The sequence below is a fragment of the Nothobranchius furzeri genome, chromosome 12 (assembly GCF_043380555.1).
Source record: "Nothobranchius furzeri strain GRZ-AD chromosome 12, NfurGRZ-RIMD1, whole genome shotgun sequence".
In the NCBI taxonomy this organism is placed as follows: Eukaryota; Metazoa; Chordata; class Actinopteri; order Cyprinodontiformes; family Nothobranchiidae; genus Nothobranchius; species Nothobranchius furzeri.
In genome coordinates, this window is record NC_091752.1 from 67,192,184 (window position 1) to 67,217,342 (window position 25,159).

At 45.5% G+C, this 25,159-nt stretch overlaps 1 protein-coding gene across 1 annotated transcript in view; it reads right to left on the reverse strand.

The window, feature by feature from the left end:
* Positions 1 to 25,159, reverse strand: part of LOC107372781 (meiosis inhibitor protein 1) — a 134,539-nt gene that overhangs the window by 76,683 nt on the left and 32,697 nt on the right. The window contains 5 exon segments of the mRNA XM_070542860.1: positions 384 to 495; positions 2,257 to 2,404; positions 2,989 to 3,080; positions 7,264 to 7,378; positions 9,361 to 9,495. Of these exon segments, the coding sequence (XP_070398961.1) occupies positions 384 to 495; positions 2,257 to 2,404; positions 2,989 to 3,080; positions 7,264 to 7,378; positions 9,361 to 9,495 (602 nt within the window).

Consider the following 25,159-nt stretch of genomic DNA (forward strand, 5'->3'; position numbering starts at 1 on the left):
TCTTCTGAACAATCTCCTCCGTTGAGACCGGTCCAGAAGCAGAACATGAAGTGTTGTCCGACGAACCCGCCGATACCAGCACGGGAGAAGGATCAACCTTCTTATCAGCTCCAGAAAACCTCCGGGACCGCCGCCGTCGTGACCTGACAGGAGGGGTTTGAGGCTGGAGCGGCGTAATGATAGGAGGGGTCCGGCACTGTTGCGTGGTCATGAACCCACTGCACAAGACGGTTGCAGCAGTGTACCTATGATTTAAATTACTGACCTCTGTCATCATTTTAAGTGGGAGAACTTGCACAATCGGTGGCTGACTAAATACTTTTTTGCCCCACTGTATAAATGATAATCTCACTGTCGCTCCTTGGATAATTTTTTTAACTCACCAAGTTTTTTGGCGAAATCAGGCATGAGAGATGGAAGAAGCGTGAACTGGAAGCAAAGAGTGGAGTAGAAGTACTGCAGTACCTGGGCACTGGGTACACCCTCACACGCCCTCTGGAAACAACACATATGTTTTATTAATCAAACACAGCAAACCTTCTTCTGCATAACTGATTTTTTTCTCCTAAAGAAGAACCAACAGATGTATAACGTTAAATAATTACTAGCCTGACAACAAAAAGACACTGACTGATTACCAGGCATGTTCATGTGTCTGAAAGACAAATGGAGACAGATGCTGTGTGTCTCTGTTTATTAATACAGTCATTAAGAGGAACCACCAGACACTGAAACACAATTACTTTGACCTTATTTCTAAGAAACAAGACACCAGCAGCTAATTATTTCCTCATGTGTTTGGGTATACAATCATGGTAAAATTATGCATCATCTATCTTCAGTTCTATGCATGAGGATATTAATAACTGAACTCCGTTAATTCATAAAGTGCAAGTTCAAGACATAAGTCATCTCAAAGACAACAAATCAGATTGTATCAGGTGCAGATTCATGCTAACTGGTTGCAGTAAACCCAGTTAAGTTGTAATAAAATGAGCCAAATTTTCCCTAAATAACGGACCCAGCAGCACTTCAATACAATCCCCCATTCTGAGCTCTATGGTCCTGTCTGGGGGCTCTAAAGACAAATGTGTTATTTTTTAATGAAACACCTTTTAGAACATTTATTTATAATTACAAAATGCTAACTGTCATCCGATGTTGAACATCTGTGTTTAGGACAAGCTGGTTGGGTAAGATCTGACAGGTTTTAAGCCTGGGTCATGCTTCTCCGTCTGCGTCAGTGCGGAGACACGCAACGCCATTATCCATCCTTGCGGAGGGCCCCGGCAGGCACGCAAGTACGTACGGAGTCGAGCCCACTTTTTTAAACATCCGTCTGTCGAGACGGAGAACGCAAGCTTGTGATTGGTCAGGGCACCGCTGTCGTCTACACCGCCACCATTGCGCCCTCAAAAACATAAAGAGAGCCGAGGATAACTAGCAGCAGACACAGAGAAGCTTGAAGAATACCTCGCGAAAAAACTCTGAAATATGAACGTTTAATTTCCCCGTGACTGGAGGAGTGAAAAGATGCACACCAAGCGTTTTATTTGTGGACGGAAATGACAGGAAACGTGGGTTTAGAGGTGGGGAGCGCATGAAGAGGTGAAGGAGGATGAGAGACAAATTTGTCTGTGTTAAAAAGTCTCTTATATACAAAAAACACAATATAAACACACCATATTGGACTGGATACATGACAGGATACCACAAAACAGCACTACGCCATCAGCTGTCCTGGCGGGGAATTGCTTTGCAACACCCCCAGAGATGGAGAAGTATGAGAGCAAAACGCTTCCGTCAATCCGTGTCTGTCTGTCCCTTGCGGAGCTGACGGAGAAGCATGAATCAGGGTTTAGCCCTAGCCTAGCCTTTATTGGGCCAATAAAGAAATGTTAATCCTGTGTTTTATAAAGCAGAACTTGCTTTGGTTTAGCATCAGTAATTACACAGAGCGCCTCACATTCAACTCTAGATTACTACTGGGACATGTGCCCTGGTGCCCAGGTCATGTGGCTGCAGAACAAGCTCACATCATCAGCCCTCCACCACCGTGCTGACAGCTGGTAAAAGGTGATTTTCATCATTTCCTGTCACAGCCTTGTGTTTTACGACATTTGAACTTTTATCTCATCTATTAAAAAGACATTTTTCTGGAAGTCCTATAGTTTGGTCCTGACATGTAAACAAAGAGTCAGAACGGAAACATAAATGGGTTCCACATCTGACTGGAAATGTATGTGCAACCCTCACAAGGACAGTAGGGATCCAGACGGAGTCACAGCAGCGTAGCAGACATCCACACAGAGACTCCAGTGAGTCTTCATCATCGCTGGGTTTATGTGGAGCAGTGAACGGGTTCTTCATCAGAACTGGATCTGACCCACATTCCTCAGCAAGCCTTGGGCACAAAAAGACATCATCAACAGAGATTCATACAAACAAAACAGGCATCTCATTAGCATCTTCGTTTCTGTTAACCAAGTGGAATAAAACGATTAAATCCAGTGACAATAACAAGTAGCATTTGGTTCAGTTACATTCCTCACTGAATAACATTTTTTTAAACTTCTTTTGTAATTGCTATAAAAAGCTAGTCTTAGTGAAGTTTCGTCTAGGAACGTTCCAATAGAACCCCTAGCAGCATTCTGGCGGGCCAATCACAGCTCTCTATAGGGGTTTCAAACCAATAGAGCTGTACCCGGTCCACAATGAGGGGCCAATCACAGCGCTCTATCTGCTTTGTGGGCCAGTCAGGGCCCTCTATTCATCTGGAGTGGAACAAGATGGCGACAGCTCGTTTGAAACGGCTTTTTCATCAATTTTGGACTAAATAATATATTTATTCAGTCTGGCTTGCCATGCTAATAAAATGTTACTTCATGAAGAATAAAATTAGAAATTGTTCAGAGAATAAAGTCACAATCTTGAGTGACTCTCAGACAATGTGGGTGCTTTTATTTAACTTATTGAACATTTTCTGACCTGCAGGCTGCCTGAAAACAAACCAGAGCCTGTAGGAGATAACATTTGGACCTAAAGCTCTTGCTGTTGGAATCCATTCCTTTCAGATGACTCTGAAACATAAAACACAAACAGAACCACTATATTTTATATATATAGATATAACCTACCCAGATCTCACTGCTAATGCATTGAATCAAGATTGTTATTCTCCCATGAGTTCTGCTCTTTCTTTACATGTGAAAGAGGGTCATTTATGCTACTGGAACCCGCTGCAATCACCTGTCAGGTATGAGTCGCTTGCTCCTTCAATTGTTAAGAAAAGGTTTCTTTTTTTCCAACTGGGGTGACAAAAGACTAAGGTTAATCAATGATTCTCTTTCTTAACATTCGTTTCGATGTCTCAATATGGGATACGCCCCTCCGCGGATTCCTCAGAAGCATTTATCTCAATACGCCAATCCTGATTGGCCAGTGACCGTGACGTACGTGTCACCTGCTACTATAAGTAGCAAGCATCCCAACGCACGCACCATTCAATCACCTCTTCTCGCTTCAGTGGTTGCTTATCTCTCAGGTAAGTTAGCTCAACTGTTCACAGACGGAGCCAGCTAATATTCTCTCTCTGTCGCCGAATGTTAACTTACTGTCCATCTGTCCTGACCTTCACCATTGGCTCGGGGCACAGCGAGCAGTTTCACACTCCAGTGCACCTGTTCGTTCTCTGGCTAACACACCAGTTAGTCCACATGGAAGCCGCTCCTCCCACCAGAGGAGTTGATGGCGCAGGAGCTCGCCTCTGTACCTGTGGGAACAAAATCTCAATCAAAGACCCGCACAAGATCTGCTCGGGCTGGAACACGCCCAGCTAGCATTGGAAGTCCCCAGGTTATGTGAGAGCTGTGCTTGCTTCACCCTGAAGAGCCTTCGCTGGCGACTAGCGCGCCAAGCTAGCCTGTCAGGGAAGGACCCATGCCTGCCGGCCCCTGGGCCACCTCCGAACATGCCCTCCCGGAGCCGGAACCGTGTGCCGAACACAGCTGGGGCTCAGCTCGAACTGGCCGTTCCGAGCCACCCCGTCGAGGAAATGTTGGAGTTGGATTACGGAGACGACGAGGACACCTCGGAACTCATCATTTCAGAGGAGGACGAGGATGACAACGTTTTTCTCCCCCTCGCTCAGGCCTCCATGCCTAGTTTTCCGTCCACTCCCAGGGACTGGAGCCTGCATCCAGCAATGTTGGAACAGATTTGGATCCGGTTCGGCACAGCCGTAGTGGATCATTTTGCCTCCAAGGAGAATGCTCAGTGTCCACTGTTTTTCTCCCTGCGCGACCGAGACGCTCCACTCGGCGTGGACGCGCTGGTGCACGACGGGAACTGCTTTACGCTTCCCCCCCAGTGGCTCTGACACCACCCACCTTTCTGAGGGTACGAACTCGGCGCCACACTCTCATTCTGGTGGCCCCATATAGGGCTGTCGCGGTTGAAGAATTCCCCCTGCGGTGATTCAGGGTGGCTTAATAATGCGGTGTGTGATATTATTGCAGCACTTTTTTTTTATTGCAGTACTATCTAAACATAATGTTTACAGATTTAAAAAAGGTTAAAAATTGCCGTGCCTTCTTTTATAACACTTTACTGAATGCAGATCAAAGGGCAGTAACAACACAGATCGCAGTAACGTTTGTTTCTCCGACAGTCGGAGTCCGACTGAACTTAAAAACAACAAAAATCAGGAGAAGGTTAAACTTTTAAATGCAAATTTGGCTGCAGCATCTAACAAATAAGAAACAAGTCCCCATTTTGTTTAGTTGTTTAAAATCAAGCATAAAAAAATTACATGTACCGGGCGCGGAGCACTATCATTTCACTTTCACTTTCACACACACGAATGACGGTGATTTATAGCTCGGTCACGTCCGTTACCTACAAGGAAAACCAGCATGTTAACCATATACGGTTTGAGAGAGGATCTGAGAGGAGTGGCAACATTTCCAGCAACACTGAAAACCCTCTCGGATGGTGCGCTCGTTGCACTAACGCACACGTACTTGCGTGCGACTGGCGAGCAAAGGGAATCTCTCCCGGTTGTTGCTCCACCATGTCAGGGGGGTTTCTTTAGGGTGGATGCATTCCTCCTGCAGGTAGCGAGTGAGCTCCAGCTCGGCTCAAACTCTCTTCGGGACGGTTGAAGAAGCAGTGCTTGTCCGGGACTTCAGCAGGTCTCCGAGCGTTTATTTATTTTTTTTGCCGCTGGTGGCAGCTCTGTCTCGGCCAAGGACTCTGGCTGCGCAGCAGCTGGCGTACTGAAAACCAAAGTGCTCCCAAAGGAGCGAAGTAACGTTTCGTTTTGATAACAGTGCAGCCATCCTTCTCAACATGCATCATTGAGTTGAATCAAGTTCAGTAATCGCGGTGGCTCATGATGCAGCGCGGTGGGTTTCTTCATATTGCGATATTTCATTTTTGTGGTTACCGTGACAGCCCTAGCCCCATACTAGCCAGCCATGCATTAGGTGGTGGACATTTTCCAGCTCCTGGGGGGCCAACCTTGGAAATTGCCGCTTCGCAGGGACCTAGTGTCCCAAGCTGGAGGCTCAATCTTCCATCCTCATCCAGAATGACTGGCCCTGTGGGCCTGGCCCCTGAGGGGTGCGGGTTAGGGTCATCAGAGCTGCCCCAGGCAGTCATTCGAACCATTCAGAATGCCAGGGCCCCCACCACTAGGTCCCTATATGACTGTAAATGGAGGGTGTTTGAAGCCTGGTGTCAGGGCAGAGATGTCTCACCCTCACACTGCCCTGTGAATGTCATTCTGTCTTTCCTGCAAGACTTGCTGGATAGGAAGAAGGCTTTCTCCACCAATTAAAGTGTACCTAGCAGTCATTTCCACCCGACACTTAGGTTAAGGGAAGAAATTGGCAGGTCAACACCCCCTGGAGTGTAGCTAAAGGAGGGGTGCGTGCAGGCTTCTCTCTGTGTCTCGACCCCTGGTGCCCTCATGGGATCTGTCCTTGGTGCTGTAGGCCCTCTCCGGGCCTCCATTTGAGCCTATGGATGGCCTGGACCTTAAGATCCTGACTCTTAAGGTGGTGTTACTCCTGGCTTTGGTATCTGCAAAGTGAGTTAGTGACTTACAGGCTCTCTCTGTGCACCCATCCTGCACCCAGTTCGCACCGGGTGACATGAATGTATCCCTGAAGCCCAACCCTGCCTTTGTGCCTAAGGTAGTGGGCTCCTTTTCTCCTATTCTCCTCACAGCTTTCTACCCACCGCCCTTCTCCTCTCCTGAGGAGGAGCGGTTGCACAAGCTGTGTCCGATTCGCGCACTCAAGGAGTATGTTAATCGGACAGGGAACCTTCGCGGGGGGACCAGCTTTTTGTGTCATGGGGTGGACCTTGTAAGGGGAAACCCGTCACAAAGCAGCAGCTTTCCCACTGGATTGTGGAGGCTATGTCTCTGGCTTACTCCTGTCAGGGCATTCAGGCACCTGTAGGGCTCAGGGCCCATTCTACTAGGGGCCTGTCTGCTTCTTGGGCCCTTTTTCGGGGGCTGTCTGTCCAGGAGATTTGTGCTGCAGCAAGTTGGGCTTCTCCACTTGCATTTGCACGCTTCTATAAGCTTGATGTTTCAGTCCCTACATTGACCCACACGATTCTGGGTGTGGGGTCCTCAGCGGGCCAAGACGTACCCCTAGGTTGGTGATCGCTGGATAAGCTGTCTGGCAATACGGGAGTCTCCATATCCCATAGTGAGACATCGAAACGAATGTTAAGAAAGAGAACTTTAGGTTACTATCGTAACCCCAGTTCTCTGAGTAACATGAGTGAGATGTCTCACCAGACAACCCTTCTTGCTGGGCGAAGCGAGAAGAGGTGTTTATCTTGAATGGTGCATGCGTTGGGATGCTTGCTACTTATAGTAGCAGGTGACGTGTACGTCAAGGTCACTGGCCAATCAGGATTGGCGTATTGAGATGAGTGCTTCTGAGGAATCCGCGGAGGGGCGTATCCCAGAATCATTAGATAGTTAACTAATAACATCATCTAGTTTAACCTCGACTGTAAAGGTTAATCAAGGTAAATTTACAAATCATACAATGACCTAGTTAACCTAGTTTTATACAAGAGCTCAGCTCTTTGGTTTGTTTTCTAGGATTGTATTTGAAACTTTAAACCTGAAAGTAAGAATTAAATTATAATTCCCACTCACTACAGTTCCCCCTATTAGTCACATCAGTCAAGGAGGCACAGATTAGTATTTGTGGATAAAACATTCATCTGTAAACTCACAGAGTTTCGCTGGTGAGCAGAGGAGGGCAGAAGTAGCTCAGATAATCTACTGGTGATGGCTTCTATCAGTCTCTCTATCTCCTTGTACTGGACTGGTCTGGACTGATGATTGAGGCTGGAGAATTAGGAGTAGCAGTCATTTAAAGTGAAATAATACTTATAGTTGCAAAGTTTAAGAAAGAGGAAAAAATGTAGAGCTGATGCAAGTTTCTGTTGTGACTTAAATGCTGCTGAGGGTATAGACGTACTGCACAAGCTGCGGCAGATTCCACAACAGCACATTACACCTTTAGACAAGATGAACAGATGTGCTGAGTGAACACTCTGCAACATTTGGTGCACTGCTTCCAATGCCCACACATTTAACCCAGAATTCACTGAACATTAAGGAAAGTGACTAGCCTAGTGAACTAGACCAAATTCTTGCTTTGCAAAGTTTGGTCTAGGCATGCTCCATAGAGCTCCGGACCCCACGTGACTCTCAGTTAGTGGACGCCATTTTGGCATGCAAAAAAGGTAAACAAACACGGATGTAACAATGAACATGAACGGGATCCGCTTGGATTTTACTTCGTCGGAGTTTACTTCACACTTTAAAACAGAAGAAATCGTTTTATATAGTCAGAAATTAAATAGACTAAACATCTCCGACCCTTACCGTGCCCCTGGGATACTTTTTAAAAATGCCAGAAGCTGTCGGAGCAGACTTCTTACCGGCACAACACCGGACCTGGGGAATCCCAAGGGGTTCCCCCGGCCGGAGGAGCTGGGGAGAAGGTCTGGGACTCTCGACTCTACTGCCCGCTCCGACGCCAGAAGCTGTCGGAGCAGACTTCTTACCGGCACAACACCGGACCTGACCGGGGAACACCTTGGGATTTACCCGGAGGAGCTGGCTCCGGCGGCTGGGGAGAGGGAAGTCACGCTACTGCCCCCGCAACCCGACTCCGGATACGCGGATGAAAATGGATGGATGGACGGACAAATAACAGATTTACACGTAAGTAGTCTCGGTGAGACAGATAATAGCAATCCAAAGTGCTTTTTATGTGTGATCTGACAATTGATCAACCATTGCTTAAAAATTAAATACAGCTTAGCCGGTTAATTGCTGTCATCATAAAACACGTAAACGGCAGCACGCAGAACTCACGAGGCAACGTTTTACGTGATGTTTACTTGTTGCTATGAGTAATAAGACAGAAAAAGCCACGCCAAAATAAGTTTAGGAAGCCCACTAAGAATCATAATAAAAGCATTTAAAATAAATACCATACACAGTTGAGGAAACGTTGGTTTAAATACCTGATATGAAGCGGTCGCTGCATAAGCGAAAACCTTTACTCTCGGGATCCCACAGCTTCATTTTCACGCGTTTTATTACAATGATCCAACATTTGCGGCGCTCCGGATCTTGGGGAATCCTGTAGAAGGCTCATTCCTTATGTCGTCCGCGTCTGTTCTGCATCCTGGGGCACAACAGGAATCTACCATATTTCTCGTTTGATTGAGTTTTCTGACAATAACAAATAGTCCAGTTGCCGGCTTCTGCATGCCAATATGGCGCCGTTTCGATTTGAACTGTTGCATGCCGGGAGAAATGACGTCAACTCCCGGAGCTCTATAGGAACCTCAGCAGCTCCTACCAGGACTCTGGCTAGCCAATCACAGCTCTCTAGAGGGGTTTCAAACACATAAAGAGCTGTGATTGGTCCATAATGGTGGGCCAATCATAGTGCTCTATCTGTTTAGTGAACAAATCACAGAGCTTTATCCGCTTTGTGGGCCAATCAGGACACTCTATATGCCTGGTGGGTGGGATGATGCAAAAGAGTGAAACAAGAGTATGTCACATTCATTGTCCAGTGGAATGTGGAGATCATTTGAAAGACAACGGTAGAACCCGCCCCACAACCGAGAGCCGTCAATGGAGCATGGCCAGACTAAATAATACATTTATTTAGTCTGGCTTGCCAGGCTAGAAAGTGACTACATTTGTATTAATATTGTCTGAAATATTATGATGGAAACCTGCTTAACGTACTTAAAAAATATTGATAAAATTAACAACACATGTTGCATCCTTCCCGTGTTTACCTGAACAAAGAGGTGGTGGCTCTGATGACCTGTGTGGCTACAGACAGGCAGGAACAGGAGCTTCCAGCTAACAAGACCTCTGAAACCGCCACAAACGCTGAACCACTGGGGAACAGATGCACACCTGGAGGCTGTCTGTTCACATAACATGACAGCAAACATGAAATAAAATCCCACCAAAATCATGTTAGCATTGTTACAGTGGTGATAAATCAGAACATAAATTAGAAAAGTAAAAGATAAAAGATTGTCTGCACTTCTGAAATAATTACAAAACAAGCAACTTGAAAGGAAAAACTTGAGGCTCATCTGCATTATCGGTATTCTTCTGTCCCACTCAGAAACACCAAAGAAACATATTTCGCTTAACGGTAGGCAGAGAGCACAAAACAAATGGTTGTAACCTTTTTGGATTGCAAAGACCACCATTTTATCTCTGATGAAGCGCCATAACAGCTGGGGACTGACTCAGTGTTGCCACAAGAGCTGCAGCAAAGATCATCTTAAAGATGTTGAACACTCATTTAATCAATACATTTGCAGTGGTCTCTAGTAGGAATGAATGCCTTGTAAGTCATACTCTGGGGGGAAAAACACCAGTACACATTTTCAGTAACTAGAAGTGAGCCACATCACAGCTGAGCTTCAGATGGCAGGGTTTGGAGTTTTATTTCCTGATATTTGGACATCTCCTGGGTTTCCTCTAGGATTTTTTAAACGGTGGTGCTGGGTAGGTCTACCTATATTTCCCAAATGAATTGATGGGGGGGGGGGGGGGGGGGGGGGGTTACAGATGAAGATCTTATTCCCTGATCTGAATACACATCTTTGCTTAAATGTACCTGTCATTTCCTCTTTTTGTTTGCCATCAAGCATAGTTTCATCACTTCAGGCATACCCTGCCTTGCCTTCTTGTGTTTACCCAAAATCCATGAAACTCCGAGAAAGCATCCTGTTGCTATGTGTTGTTTCTTCAGTCACAGATGCAGGGTATTAGCCAGAAACTGGGAAAGTGGCTGTCCCACTGGAAAAAGTGTCCATTCCTGCTCATAGGAGTTCAGTTTTCTTTACTAGTGAATAACTGCAGGTAAAATGTTGCTTTGCTGTGTTTTATTAACATTAAAATAGGTTGAAGGTTTATTTTTTTCTCTGCCTTTTGATCAGCTGATCCGCGGGTCCGACGTGACGAAGGGGGGTGTCAGATTTGTATTTCATTACTCTATTGTGGTTTAATATTATTAAAATGGGACAATCAGCTAAAACTGTTGAGGGAAATTTGCTGAAACTACATAAATGGAGATGTCCAGGGAGTTTGTTCATGAACATCACGTGTTCATAAACAAACTCTCGGGTCATTTGCATCAAGGAGCAATTAACGGAGAAACGGTGATCCGTGCTTGGTGATCTGCAATGAATTTGCGCATTTCCACTAGTACAGACTTGAACATGTCTGCCGAATGATTTGTGCAGAGTTTTATTTTATTTCCACAATAAGAAAATTGTAGTTTAGATATTACAGAAACCGGGAATGGCTTGCCATCTAATTGGAAAGCAGTGCCTTGGCAGGACAGCTCGCTGGCTGACATTATGCACAGATGCAACTAAAATCCTTCTTGCAGCTTTGTAGGATGACTTCATTGCATTTATTTTTGCTGTTCTTACCTCAGATTTTTGAGGAAATTTATCTTAGAATCATTGTGCCTCGTCTCATTACGCCATTTCAAATTGGGAAACTTTATCACTGAAACGGTCTCTTGTCAAATTAAGCACATGGGTCTGATGCTGGATGGAGGAAGAATAAATGCAAATTGTTGCGTCCATTCATTTTTAAACTGTTTGTATTCATTGTTCACTTTACTTTTAGCGGAGAATTTAGAACACGCCATTATTTCCCATCCGAAAAACTGCAGTGGAATAACAAACGAACGAGCGGCTCCAAAAGTGAAAGCAAAGCAAGAGGAAGCAGATGAGCAGTGGTGATGTGTGAAAGAAAGACAGTTTTTAACAGGGAGAAGGCTGAAGCATTGCTCTGTTGTGGAGCTGATACAGGGCAGTGGTCGTCCTGTTTTTATTTAAATAGTCAAGTCAACTTTATTTATAAAGCACTTTACAACACCATAAAAGCTGACCAAAGTGCTTAACAAGCCAAAACAAACAGAAGTTTCCTAAAATGCTAAAAGTAAGATAAAAGTTCATCAAAAAGTAAAAACATGACAAAAGCAATCAAACTGACATAATAGCTACTAAAAACAGATGCATTCTCAAACTGAATAAAAAGCAACTGAGAACAGATGAGTCTTTAAAAAGTGATTTAAAACCCAACAGTGAAGAAACCATCCGAATCTGGATTGGGAGTGCATTCCACAACCTTGGAGCTGCTACTGAGAAAGCTCCATCACCCCTGAGCTTTCTCTTTGTTCTCGGCACCTCCAGGAGAAACTGGTCGGCTGACCTCAGTGACCGAGACGGAGAGTGAGAGACTAAAAGTTCACACAGATACTGCGGAGCAAGGCCATGTACAGCTTTAAAAGCCAATAAAAGACCTTGTACTGGACCCTAAAATCGACAGGCAGCCAGTGCAGCGAAGCTAAAATTGGAGTGATGTGCTCCCTCTTTCTTGAACCCGTCAATAGGCGTGCTGCTGCATTTTGCACCATTTGAAGACAGGAGAGGTGAGACTGAGGGAGACCAAGGTACTGTGAGTTGCAACAGTCAAGGCGTGATGTAATAAACGCGTGAATCACCGTCTCAAAGTCATGGATTGAGAGCAGATGCTTAAATAGAGTGTGCACAGTACCGCGCTATGTCAGTAAATGTGAAAGGATCACGGCTTGGGGTGCCGGAAAGTGGCGGTTCGTGGGCCGGGTCCGTACGGGTTAGGCCACCTATTGAGGGACACTGGTCTATTTTCTATCAGAAGCTAATTTAGGAGATAGGTGTAGGAGACCTTTTTCATGTTCAGCCTGCATGAAAAACTACAAGTGACTGATTATAATCAGAAATAACAATTAAACATTTTTTCCAGTGAACTACACCTTTAAATAACTCACACGTGCACACAAAGACACACAAATGCAAAAACCCAAACAAGAAACATTATTAGATTAAGGAGATAAACTTCTGTTGGACACACCCACACATAAGTGTATTTTAGCTTGTTCAGCACTTTTGAGTCTGGGTGACGCTTTTAAAGGACATATTTTCCTGTTAGACAATCATTCTCTTATCCCCTGTGTCATTACCAAGTGATGGCTGGCTTTCTATTAAAATTATGCCAAGCTAGCAGAAACAGGACCATGTTTTAGTGGCCTGTGATACATTTTCATCCCTGAGACAGCAGACAGTTCATTTAAATTCAATTAAACTCCCCAGTGTGCCACATTTAACATGTTTTACAACAGTTCACTTCACTGTGCCGCCCGCCACAGCGGAAGAAGTACATGAGGTTCACTGACTGAGCATGTGGTTTGGATGTAATTCAAATATATTTGATGATGTGAATCCAATAAAATCATAATAAATGAACAACACTATAACACCAACTCACAGCATTAATCACAATATTTCATCAGCAGGTTCACCTAAACAAGAGTTCCTTTATTATTTCTTATAGCGGAACATTTGCCTCTACAGCTACATTCTTAAACTCTCCTCTCTCTTCTGCTGATGTGTTTTCATGTTTGGGAGCTCGCTAAAGGTGAAGCTAATGCTAGTCGACGTCCTCTTGATTATGATTATGTTTATTAATGGTTCAGGTCATTGCTCACATTCTTTCAGTTGTTGACAAAATATACAAATTGTATATACTGTTCTATGAAACGTGGTAATTAGACCCACGGTGCAGGTGAAGGCAATGGCAGGCAGGTAAACCCAAAAACCTGAGGCTACGACAACAGAGGGAACAGCAGCATCTGAGACAACTTAACACTTAAATTATATCTGTAGGCACCAGCAGTCTGTTTCAGAGATGAAATGTGTATGTATTTGTTTACTTGCATGTTCAAATGTAGATGGAGGTACGTCTCACGGAAACAAAGCACATATTTTCAGACCTGACACTCCTTTAATTCCAATTTGTCTCCTCAGACCTTTTAAGGACTAACTGCTTATTATACCTAAATATTGTTTTATGTTTATTAAAACTGAGGGAAGAAACCATCAGTCATAAAAGAGAACTTTAGAAACGCTGGGAAGGTTTTCCTCAGGACCATTTTAAAGGACTGAAAGTTACAATTTTTGGTTGTTTTAAACACAAATAAGGTTTTTCTTTACCTTGCTGACGTTTCGTTTGAGGCTGCAAGCATCCTCAGAGCTGACGCTGATGGTGGCGTCACTTCCTACTCCGTTTATCCGCGGGCAGCAGAGGACGTTGTTGCCCTCTGCTGCCCGCTCTCCCCTCTCCAATGATGCAGTCCCATGCGTGATCCAATGTGTAGACCCCAACGTCTCTGTTCATAGTCCCGCATCCACGTCTCCTTATGTCTATAGCGTCCTTTAAAGGGACTTTACGGAGTTTTGAATTTTTATGCTCACGATTGCCCCCTCAGGCCCCAAGCGTAACGGCAGCTTCAATAGTAAGCTCGTGCACGAGGCGCGCATGCTGTACGTGCACACTCCTTAACGAAAATAACAGCTGAGACAGTCCCGTGTGTGTGTGTGGCCCGGAGGACAGAGGACAGGAGAACGTGCAGCTAAGTAATTAAATAATTTGGTTCTGTACCTTTCTCTTCAGCACAGCCGACAAAGGTTTATGATGGGTCAGTCCTCCTGCATGCTGAGATCATTCCCTTCCCTTGCTTGAAAAATTGTTCCAAAATGAAAGTTGAACCCACACCTTTTTTATCTGTGAATTCAATGCCGTTCGGCGAGTCTCAAATAAAAATGTGGGCATCTTACTGTAAAAAAAAATACCATTAATGTAAAAAATAAACTCTAAATAAACTATGTTCACATCCAGAATCAAACTCGGGTCTTCTGCACGAGAGTCTGACGTCTTTCTAGGTGAGCTAAAGCACCAGTAATATCTTTTGTATCTGTGATGTTTATATCCTTGATAACAGCTGAAACAACGTTCAAAGAACGGTTTGGAGCGAAAATGGCTATTTTGTTGCTAATTTGCAGGAAATATCTAGAAGAAAGTAGCTAAGGGTCCTCAGAAATGTAGCTAGGTTCATCACTAGGCGTTAGGAACAGCGACAACGTCGCTGAGTTGGCACTACCTCACTCTCTGCTGCTAAAGCTACTGATAGCAAATGCTACGGGCCATGCCTGAGCGTGAACGCGCATGAAGCAGCCTGCTTGACCCGAGCAGCTCTCTTTTTCTGTGATTTTACAGAAAAACAGGCAATCACAGTAAAAATGCCATACAGGACCAGGGCATTGCAGGAGAATGTATGAAGAAGACATTTATTATTTATATACATGTTTTGGCTGTCAAACTTCCATAATGCCCCTTTAACCATCTTTTGTATTTATGTTGTTCGGTGTTTATAATCCTTGTGTTGTCCCAGTCCATTATATGGTTTTCTCTTGTGCAGTGGTCTGTTACGGCCGATTTCTTCATTGTACTTTCTGCTTCTTCTTTTGCTGCTCTTGTGTGTCTTTGGCTTGTTTCTTTCTCGCACTCCTTTCTATGTTGTTTTGTTTGTGTGTTGAGTTGGTGTCCTGTTTCTCATATGTATGTTTTATTGCACAGTTTGCATGGGATTTCGTAAATGACTCCACATTTATGTCCAGCTGGTATCTTGTCTGTTGGGTGTACTAGTCTGTTTCTATCTGTAGCGTATGGTTTTATTGGTGTGTTTATGTTGTGTTTTTTCATTGTTGCTCTTACTTTTTCTGTTATGCCTTTCATGTATGGTAGGGTTATCACTGGTTTTGGTTCTTGTCTTTCTGGTTTTCTAGTTCTTTGCTTAGGTTGTTCTTTTCTTTCTGTTGTTGTTTGTTGTTTTCCTTTGATTATTGCCCATGCCGGGTATCCGGAGGTCTTTAAAGGGTGTTGTATGTGTATACCGTAAATCCTCTAATACAGGCCCGGGCCTGTATTTGACTCAAGCTCATCAAGCTCCAGACCTTTATTGGAAGGAGGGCCAGCATTAGAGGCCGGCCTCTATTTCTATTTGAGCAAAATGAACTAATGGTTCGCTGGAGTTTTTGACAATTAAAATTGTGCCCACATTTTCAAAGTTGAACGCATTTCTTTTAACAACGGTAGTTTCTGCTTCAGCCATCTCCCCCCTCCCCCTGCGCAGCGGCCGCAAACTCACTGATGAGCCTGCAGCCTCTCGGAGTTCCTGCTGCTCTAAACATTAAAATAATTATTTCATTTTCCGTTCCTCACTTCTGATTACCTTCAATGGTGTATGTTTGTTGCAACCACCAGGTCCAAAAACTAACTTGTTATTATTTGTCTATTTTTCTGTCCTGTCTGTTTATTATCTTCCTGCATCTCCTCTCAATCCTAAAGAAAAACTGCTACCTGGGTTCATATATATTCACCTTATGAGTTACCTTTGAGCTGCAGTTCCAAAAGATCTACCGACCGCAAAAACAGCGGAGTGCTCGCTGCTCGCCGGCCGCATCAGTGATCGGTGCATCACCGGAGGACAAGGTGATGCGCCCCGCTCCACAGCAGCGAAACGCATCAGGCGCAAATAAAAGACAGAAAACATTAAAGGAAATGAGCCGACATGAACTATCGCGTGTTAAATTAGTTTTTGAGGTGGCGACACCTAATTTGATAATGTTAAGGTGGCCGTGCTCAGGACGTAGATCTACCGACCGCAAAAACAGCAGAGTGCTCCCTGCTTGGCGGCCGCATCAGTGATCGGTGTGTCACCGGAGGACAAGGTGATGCGCCCTGCACCACAGCAGCGAATCGCATCAGGCGCAAATAAAAGACAGAAAACATTAAAGGAAATGAGACGACATGAACGATCGCATGTCAGCACCGACACTCTGGCACAGCGCATTGCCCCCCCGACGCGCAGGAGCTTGTCACCTGCTGACAGCAGGCTGCTGTCTTTTCCAAGGGCTGCATCTTGCCGGTCATTATCACGTGACAGCGACTAGTCGATGACAAGCATAAAAAGTCACTATAGTGAAGTTGACTAGTTCATACAACCCCTATTGCTCCCCAGAGTGTTCTGCAGCATAATCAGCACGTTCTCTTTGAACTTGATATCAAATTTTCGCCTCCTCTTCGTCTCCGCACGGTTTAAGTTACCCTCGCGGTCTATCACTGGCAAATCAAAAGTGTGACGGATGACACAACCACCCCCCGTATTTGCTTGTTACCACATTCCACCCGGCCACAACAAAATACCGGCCATTATTCACCTCCGCCGACTCTGACACCGGCCAAAATATGATACCCGGCCGTTAATTGAATACAGAGCAATATTAGAGGATTTACAGTATGTGAACTTTATGTTGCCTGTGTTGTCAATGTTATTCAAGTGTTGTGTTAGTGTTTCTGTTTGTCCTTTTGGTATGATTTCCAGTATGTCATCTACATAGCGTTTCCATAGTTTTAATTAGCAGTTTGGGGGAGCAGTGGCCATGGCTTTTTGTTCTAGGTCTTCCATGAAAAACTCGCACAGGGTGGCTGATAACAGGTTACCCATGGCAAAGCCTTCCAGTTGTTTGTATATTGTGTCACCGTATGTGAAGTAAATGGAGTTAGCTACCAGTCCTATCAGTTGTGCTATGTCATCTGCTGTGAGGTTTGTTCTTTTGTGTAAAGTTTTGTCCTGTCTGATTCTGTTAACTACTATGTCTATGGTTTTTTGGGTTGGTGTTTTTGTGAACAGGGATGTGACGTCATGTGAGATGAGTATATCGTTATCTTCTATTGTAATCTTTTTTAGTTCTTTTGCCAGGTCTATGCTGTTTTTGCAGTGTTGATCTGTGTTATCTAATAACGGGCTGATGATTTTGCTGATTTCTTTTGCCATGTTGTATGTTTGTGTACCTATGCTGTCTACTAAGTGGGGTGTTTTGTTTGTGTATTTTTGGAGTTCCGTATATTCTTGGTATTATTTTTGCTGTAGGGATCCAGTGTTTGTACATTTTTTCTGTTATGTTGCCTTTTGCTTGTAGTGGCTTCAGTAATTTTTTCATGTTTTTCTGAATGTTTTCTGTTGGATCTTTTTTAAAGGGACTTTAGGGAGTTTTGAATTTTTATGCTCGCGATTGCCCCCTCTGGCCAAAAGTGTAACTGCAGCTTCAATAGGAGGCTCGTGTACGAGGCGCGCATGCTGTACGTGCACACTCCTTAACAAAATAAGAGCTGAGACAAAGCTCTGTGAAGCTGATGGGGGTCAGCTTCACAGAGCTCTAAGAGCTGACAGTCCCTTGTGTGTGTGTGTGTGTGTGTGTGTGTGTGTGTGTGTGTGTGTGTGTGTGTGTGTGTGTGTGTGTGTGTGTGTGTGTGTGTGTGTGTGTGTGTGTCCCAGAGGACAGGAGAACGCGCAGCTAATTAATTAAATAGTTTGGTTCTGTACTTTTCTCTTCAGCAAAGGTTTATCAATCAATCAATCAAAAAACTTTAATCATCCCCGAGGGGCAATTGTTTCAGTACAGAAGAATTGGTACTGTGGTCATTCGCAACAAGAGTCGCGCTACCGTTAGATAATAGGTGAATAGGGGATTACATGAGGAGAATTGGGGGAGGGAAAAAAAGGCCGAGCAGAGTTACTGTCAAGTGTTTCTTCTTTCTGTGAGGCGTCTACACTTGAAAAGACCAGACTTTGGCTTCACTCAGATATGTCTTTATTTGATCAGTATCAGTATCAGCATCAGGTGAAAACCGATAGCCTGTCAAGATCAAAGTCCTCCTCACAGCTGAATTGTTTGCTTGCCATCTCAGTTTTGTCACACCCTGGTTGAATGACTGCTGCATGCATGAAGAAGCCACTAGTGGTGAGCTCTTGATTTCCTGATTTGGCTCACCTGGAGGAGCACACACCAGAGTTCACAAGCCCCCTCTGGCCAGTGTGAAGATTGCATGCACAGCTCATGTGCAGACACTGTGCAGCAGAGTCAGCATGAGGAGGAGACAGTTGACCTCTGCCAGGTCAGCATGACACCTCCCACTCGATCTTTGTGTGGCCATGCCCAGAAAGATCGTTTTCAGGTGAGCTCTTCGACTTGATCTTCTACTGGTAATAGGACCACAAGCCGTCGGACATCCCGATGCAGAATGGTGCTTGACTCAGGATCTCTGGTAACAGATTTTGGACTCTTCACTGAAATGTTGGAATTTGGAGAGACCTTCACGTGCACGTCTCGAACAACACCTCTGGAATCAGGATTCACGCTGGTGACCTTTCCAAGTCTGAACTGCCCTCTTAGTGCATTTTGGTCACAAATCCAAACAATGTCTCCAATGGCAACGTTTCTTTCAGCAGTATGCCACTTACTTCGAATGAACAGATTTGGACCAGCAAGTTGGCTCCAAGATTTCCAGAAGTTGGTGACTGTTGTTTGCACTTCAGTGAGCCGTTTGAAAGGGTAGGTGGTGTAGTCAACAGTTTTAAAGTCCCCATTTTGTGTGGCTCGACCAAGCAACAGGTTGTTCGGCGTGATATACTGGATGCGTTCTTCTCTGCTCTGAATTCTGACATCGATGGGTCTCTCATTTGCAAGGTTGGCAGCTAGCTGGAGCACTGTCAGGAACTCACTGAATGTAAGGCCTTCTACATTTCCAAGACTTTGAAGGGCTCTCTAGGTAACTCTAACAGCAGCTTCAGCAGTTCCATTTCGGTGAGGTGAGTCGGCGGGAAGGATCTTCCACATCCAGGTGGTCTCATTCTTGGCAGCATATTCTTCAAGGGATTCTTGATTTTGTTGTCTGAGGTAAGCATACATCTCTTTCAATACAGGTTTTGTGCCGACAAAGTTTGTGCCAGGATCTGACCAGATTCTTTGGGGATGCCCTTGGACAGCGGTGAACCTCATATAGGCAAACAGGAAGCTCTCTGTTGATAGTGTGTTTGCTAGTTCAACATGGATGGCTCGGCTAGCCATACAACAAAACACAACTCCCCATACTTTCATGTTTACCCTCTTTTTGACATCATCCTTCACATGATAAGGTCCAAACAGGTCAATGGATGTGAACTTGAATGGTGCAGCAGGATTAGACTTCTCTTCAGGTAAGTTTCCCATTATTTGCTTGCAGGTTCTTGCCTTTGTTTTCTTACACACAATGCACTTGTCAACAACTTTCTGAGCAATAATCCTTCCTTTAATGACCCACGCTTTCTTTCTCATCTGCAGTAAAGTCCCTGCTACTCCATCATGTCCCTCACTGTGTGCTTCTCTGGCAAGGAGGGTGGATAACCAGGCATGAAATGGTAAAAGGGGAACAGCTTTGCGGTCTTCTCTGAAGGTCTGGATTCTACCCCCACAAACTAGAAGTCCACTTGTTTGATCTCTGTAGACACCTAACCTGTCTGTTGTAGTGCTTGGGAAGTTAACGCCCTCTTGTGCTGCTTGGCAAAGGTCTCTCGTTGACTGTAAGGACACCCGAGGATGGCACTACCTCCCACCTGTCTTGACCTGCGGTATTGACATTTAGGAACTTTTTGGCAGCTCTCCAGATCCATGCCACAGTCCCAACCAGCCTTCTCAGGTTGCTGAAACGCCTTTCGTTGACTAGTTTTCGGGTTTCTACTCCTGCTGGTGGTCTTCTGGAACATACATAGGCTGGATCTTGAGCTGGTTTCAGCTGACTTCTTGTAAGTATTGCTACAAATGACTTTTTACAGATACTTGTTACTTTATCTCGAGCATGGGCAGCGATGTCTCTGGCAGATTTCTTTGGCCACTCATCATCAGGAAGTTGGAGAAACTTCGGACCAGACTGCCATTCGGAGTCGTCAGTTAAGGCATTTGGACTGGCCCCTCTGGTGGTGATGTCCGCTATGTTTGCTGGTCCTGGGATCCACCACCAATCTTGGATGTCAGTACTACTCTGGATCTCGCCAACACGATTTGCAAAGAATGTCTGGAAGCCATAACTTTCACGTTGTATTGCGCCCAGGACCGTCTGGCTGTCGATGAGATGGTACCATTTCTTGACCTGAATACGACAGTGCTTCTGGAAGTAGGTCTTCAGGCGGGCTGCGAAGACGGCACCACACATCTCCGCTTTTACAGGATCGCCTTTGTGGTCGAGAGGAGTCAGCTTGGCTTTGGATTCAACTAGTCTCACAACAGCACCACGACTGCAGCTCCAACGAAGGTACATCACTGCGCCATATGCATGTTCACTGCCATCAGAGAATGTGATTGCACTAGGCTCTGCGCAGGGATCTGGTGGAGTCAGAGCTCTAGCAAAGCGAAGTTTGTTCAGATCGGCATACTCTTCCAGAACCTTTATGGTGTCTTCTCGGAGACCTACAGACAAGGCAGTATCCCATGAGTCTTCTAAGCAGTACTTTGTTTTGGCTTCTTGGAAAGCTCTTCTAACCAAGATGGCACCTTTCTGCTTGACAGGAGTCACAAGGCCAAGTGGGTCATACAGGCTGGAGACTTGGTTCAGCAGTTCTCGTCTGGTCAGTGGATCAGGGGTTTGAGTTCTGACTTCTTCTCTTAGCAGATTTTGACCAAGGCGCATCTTTTTCTTTTTCTTAGAGAAGTTGACTGCAACCATGACATGGAGATCATCGTCTTCGATGGTGTAGCCAAGGCCAAGGGCTTTGTTGTCTTCTTCCGTCCGCTGGTTTGGCAGAATTATAGTCTTTGACTCAGTCATATTCATCTCACTTGTGGATTCTTTCCTCCCACTTTGATTGGAGTAGACACAGGGCTTCATGTAGAATCCTCCAGCTCTCAGGATATACTCGATGTTGGCGGTAAGGCATTTCAGATGATCTTGGTCATTGTGTGAAGTCAAGATATCATCGACATAAGCATCTTCTTCCAGCACACGTTTCTCTTCTTTGAGGTGACTGAATGAAGGCAAGTTTGCAGTCTCTCGCATGGCAATTTGGGCTATGCAACCAGCAGGTTTGTCTCCCATGTTAACTCTTGTTATGGCGTACTCTTCTATTTCTGACTCTTCTGTGTCATGCCACAAAAACCTGTGCAGGTGGACCTCTCGAGCTTCCAGCCAGACAGAGTTGTACATCTTGCGGATATCACCAAGGGCAGCAAAGACACCAGTCCGAAACCTTAGCAAGACAGCTCTGATCGGGTTCAGGACATCAGGACCTTTGATGAGGATGTCCTTCAGGCTGAGGCCTTTGTACTTCTGGCTGCTGTTCTACACTAGTCTCACTGGGGTGGATACGGAGTGTGGATTTGGCGCAATGAGATGGCTGATATACCACACTGGCCCAGTCCAACTCTGCAGGACTTCTTTGGACAGCTTCACTGCAGCTCTGCAGTTCACCATCTCATGGACTTGTGCACTGTAAGCTGCCTTCCACTCAGGTTCTTTGGACAGCTGCTTCTCCGTTCTGAGGAATGTTGCTTCTAATGCTTTCTTGTTATTTGGCAATGTTGCTGGATCTTCTAGCCATGGATACGTGGCGTGCCAATGTGGTTCTGGGCTGTGGTCATCCCCGCTTGAGTAAGTCAGACCATTTCTCACGATCTCCATCTCCCTCTCCTCTGCGAGTGTAATTTCTTTACCCCCTGGCTGACAGTTCCTGCAACGACACCCTCCACATCTTGGCTGACAGGCGGCTCCAATGCTTTCCCACCTCCACCACTTCAGAAAGTCTCCATTGCTGGTGGTTGTGCTGCACTGAGTCTCAATATGGTCTGGATGCTGGCAGGAAGCTGGGTTTTTGGTGAGCTCTTGGTACTTGACTGCTGCAGTCCTCATTGATCTTGCAAAGCGAGTCTTGGAGGTGTGTGCCGTCAGGGTGACTTCCTCAAAGAGGTCTGGATGTGTGCCCCCCACTGTCTTGCCAAGTGGACCGTCCCAGAGTACTAGGTCCCCGATGGAGCGAACCTTTTGAGGCACTAGCTGTCCTTCTTTGTGACTTATTAGCAGTTGAATTTCTCTGGGTCTGATGAGGTCTTGAAGAGTGACATCGGGGAAGATCTTCTTTAACTTGTGAGGTGGAACATGTTTGTGCACTTCAGCAATTGTATCAAGACCATAACAGATTAGCTGGTGAGGCTTTAAGGTTCCTCTTGAAGTGCTGAAACGAACCTTGAGAAGGTAACGCTTGGTTACTACTGATACCTTCATCCCTCCAACACCATGGACAACCAGTGTGACGTCTTCACCACGAAGGTTGAGCTTGCTTGCAGCTTTATGGGTTATGTAGTTCGTGTCAGATGCCAGATCAATTAATGTGCCAATTCTTTGTCCATCGTTGGCGGTGACGTCAAGTAACATCAGGATCACAGGGTACTCTTTTAGACCAGACTCCTCCAGAAGGCCTTTCCCTGACGCCATAGAGCTGAAGGCTCGTGAGGTGACGTTGCTGAAAGCCTCACGACACTGCTGGGCTAGCTCTGGTGATAATTTGGAGGAACTCTTCCTGGACCTCTGTGTACCTCTTCCCCTCAGCTCCCCCTGGAACAGGTTTGGGTCCTTGTGATGAGGGTCTTGGCAAAGGGCAGAGAAGGTAATGATGCTGGTCTTTGCACTCTGGATTTCTACACAGGTACGTTATATTTCTGCATGGTTCGTTGTGGATCTCAAGGCACTTCTTGCAGGCTCTGAGCTGCTGCACTGCATTCTTTTTCTCCTGTAGCTTTGTGGTAGTTCTAAACCTTCTGCAGATGTACAGTTTTTTCTTGTGCTTTGGGTCGCCACAGATGATGCACCCTGCTGGATCACTAAGGGATTTAACAGTCTTTGTGCGGGCATACTTTGTTGGGAACTTTATTTTTTCCTTGGCAGGGTCTATGTCTCTCAGCTGATCCAACTGCTCATAGATGAATTCTTGAGATTGGAGGTATTCAAGTAGCTTGTCAAACCGGTTCTTATGAGTAACAGCATGCCTTGGGTCAGCAGCATGGGTAAGCCAGTCTTTCTTCAGAGTCTCTGGTAATTTGCCTTCAATAGACTTTATTACCAATAGGTTTTTTATTGCATCTGCTTTACTTAGCTCACTCAGATCATAGAGGGCCTTTTCAACTGCTTGGATTAGCTCGATGATTCTTCTTGGTTGGTTACTACGAACAGCAGGGATAGCCTGTAGCTCTTCGATGATCTCGACTGCAATGGTGGCTTGATTCCCGTAACGGTTCTCGAGGACTCTGAAGATCTCATCTGTTGATGGGTATGTAGATAGACGCAGATCTCTGGCAATTCTCTCATCGAGGCTATCAAGCAGTTGGAACTTCTTCACCTCCACAGACCCGGTCGGTTCGCCTTGTCTTTGAAGAGCCTCCCATTCCTTTCTCCAGCGGTAGAACTCACGCTGGTTACCAGTGAACTTTGGTAGAGCTGTGGCTTTCAGTTTTATGGCTGCAACAGGGGCTGTGCTGTGGAGAGTGACAGATGCTTGGATGGAGTCCCTTTTCATTCTTTCTTCTCTGATCAGGGCAGCTTTCTTTGACACCAGCTTTGGAAGGAATGTCTCGAGCTCAGTTAATCGACGATCAAAGTCTCGCCTCTCAGCAGTAAGAGCCCAACGGTTCCATGACTGGTGTGCTTCTTTTGCTTTGCGCACCAAGTCTTCTAGATGAAGAAGCATAAAATCATATGCCTCCACTGGTGTGTCAGGCTGAATGGAGGAGACATTCTCAATCTCTACTTCTGCAGTTTTTAGGGCGAGTGTTAGTTCTCTCTCACCAAACAAGATCCATAATGTCTCTCTGATCAGGTGCTTTGTCTCCTTTAACTTGAGCTCACATTCTTTCTCAGTCTTCTCGAGGTCAGCTCTTTGCTGGTCGCTTAACTCATGTGTGCCTTCATCTTCACACTCTGCGATATAAGCAGCCTCAAGCTCCTCATTCATAGCCATCACTTTGGAGCCCTCTACTGTGAGCTTCTTGAAGGCATCCTGTAGCTCCTCTACAGACATTTCCATGTGTGTCCTTGTTATTTGGTTGGTGAGTCTGGAGAAATGTCTTTTTGCTGTGGTTCGTTCTACTTTCAGTTCCTCAAGCAACTTTGACTCAGCCATGTTGCTTTGTTTGTTGTTGGGTTGACAGATGGCAGGTAAACGGTTCCCTCCAGGCCCCCAGATGGAGTCTTCTCCCTCTTTGTGGTGGGCTTTGGTGGAGTCTTCACTGGTCAGGGCCAATTTCCCACTGGCCAAGGCGGTTTTCACTGTCAAGTGTTTCTTCTTTCTGTGAGGCGTCTACACTTGAAAAGACCAGACTTTGGCTTCACTCAGATATGTCTTTATTTGATCAGTATCAGTATCAGCATCAGGTGAAAACCGATAGCCTGTCAAGATCAAAGTCCTCCTCACAGCTGAATTGTTTGCTTGCCATCTCAGTTTTGTCACACCCTGGTTGAATGACTGCTGCATGCATGAAGAAGCCACTAGTGGTGAGCTCTTGATTTCCTGATTTGGCTCACCTGGAGGAGCACACACCAGAGTTCACAAGCCCCCTCTGGCCAGTGTGAAGATTGCATGCAAAGCTCATGTGCAGACACTGTGCAGCAGAGTCAGCATGAGGAGGAGACAGTTGACCTCTGCCAGGTCAGCATGACAGTTACACCCAGCAGGGAGTAGCTCTACTATGCAAAAAAACACCTCAACATGTAAGCACGAACGTCACAGTTCACAACATGAGACCCGGTGGGGGTGGGGGGGTGGGGGGGCTGGGATCCTGGTGTCCTCAGCGGGAGCAGCCCGTGTGGCGCTCAGCCAAC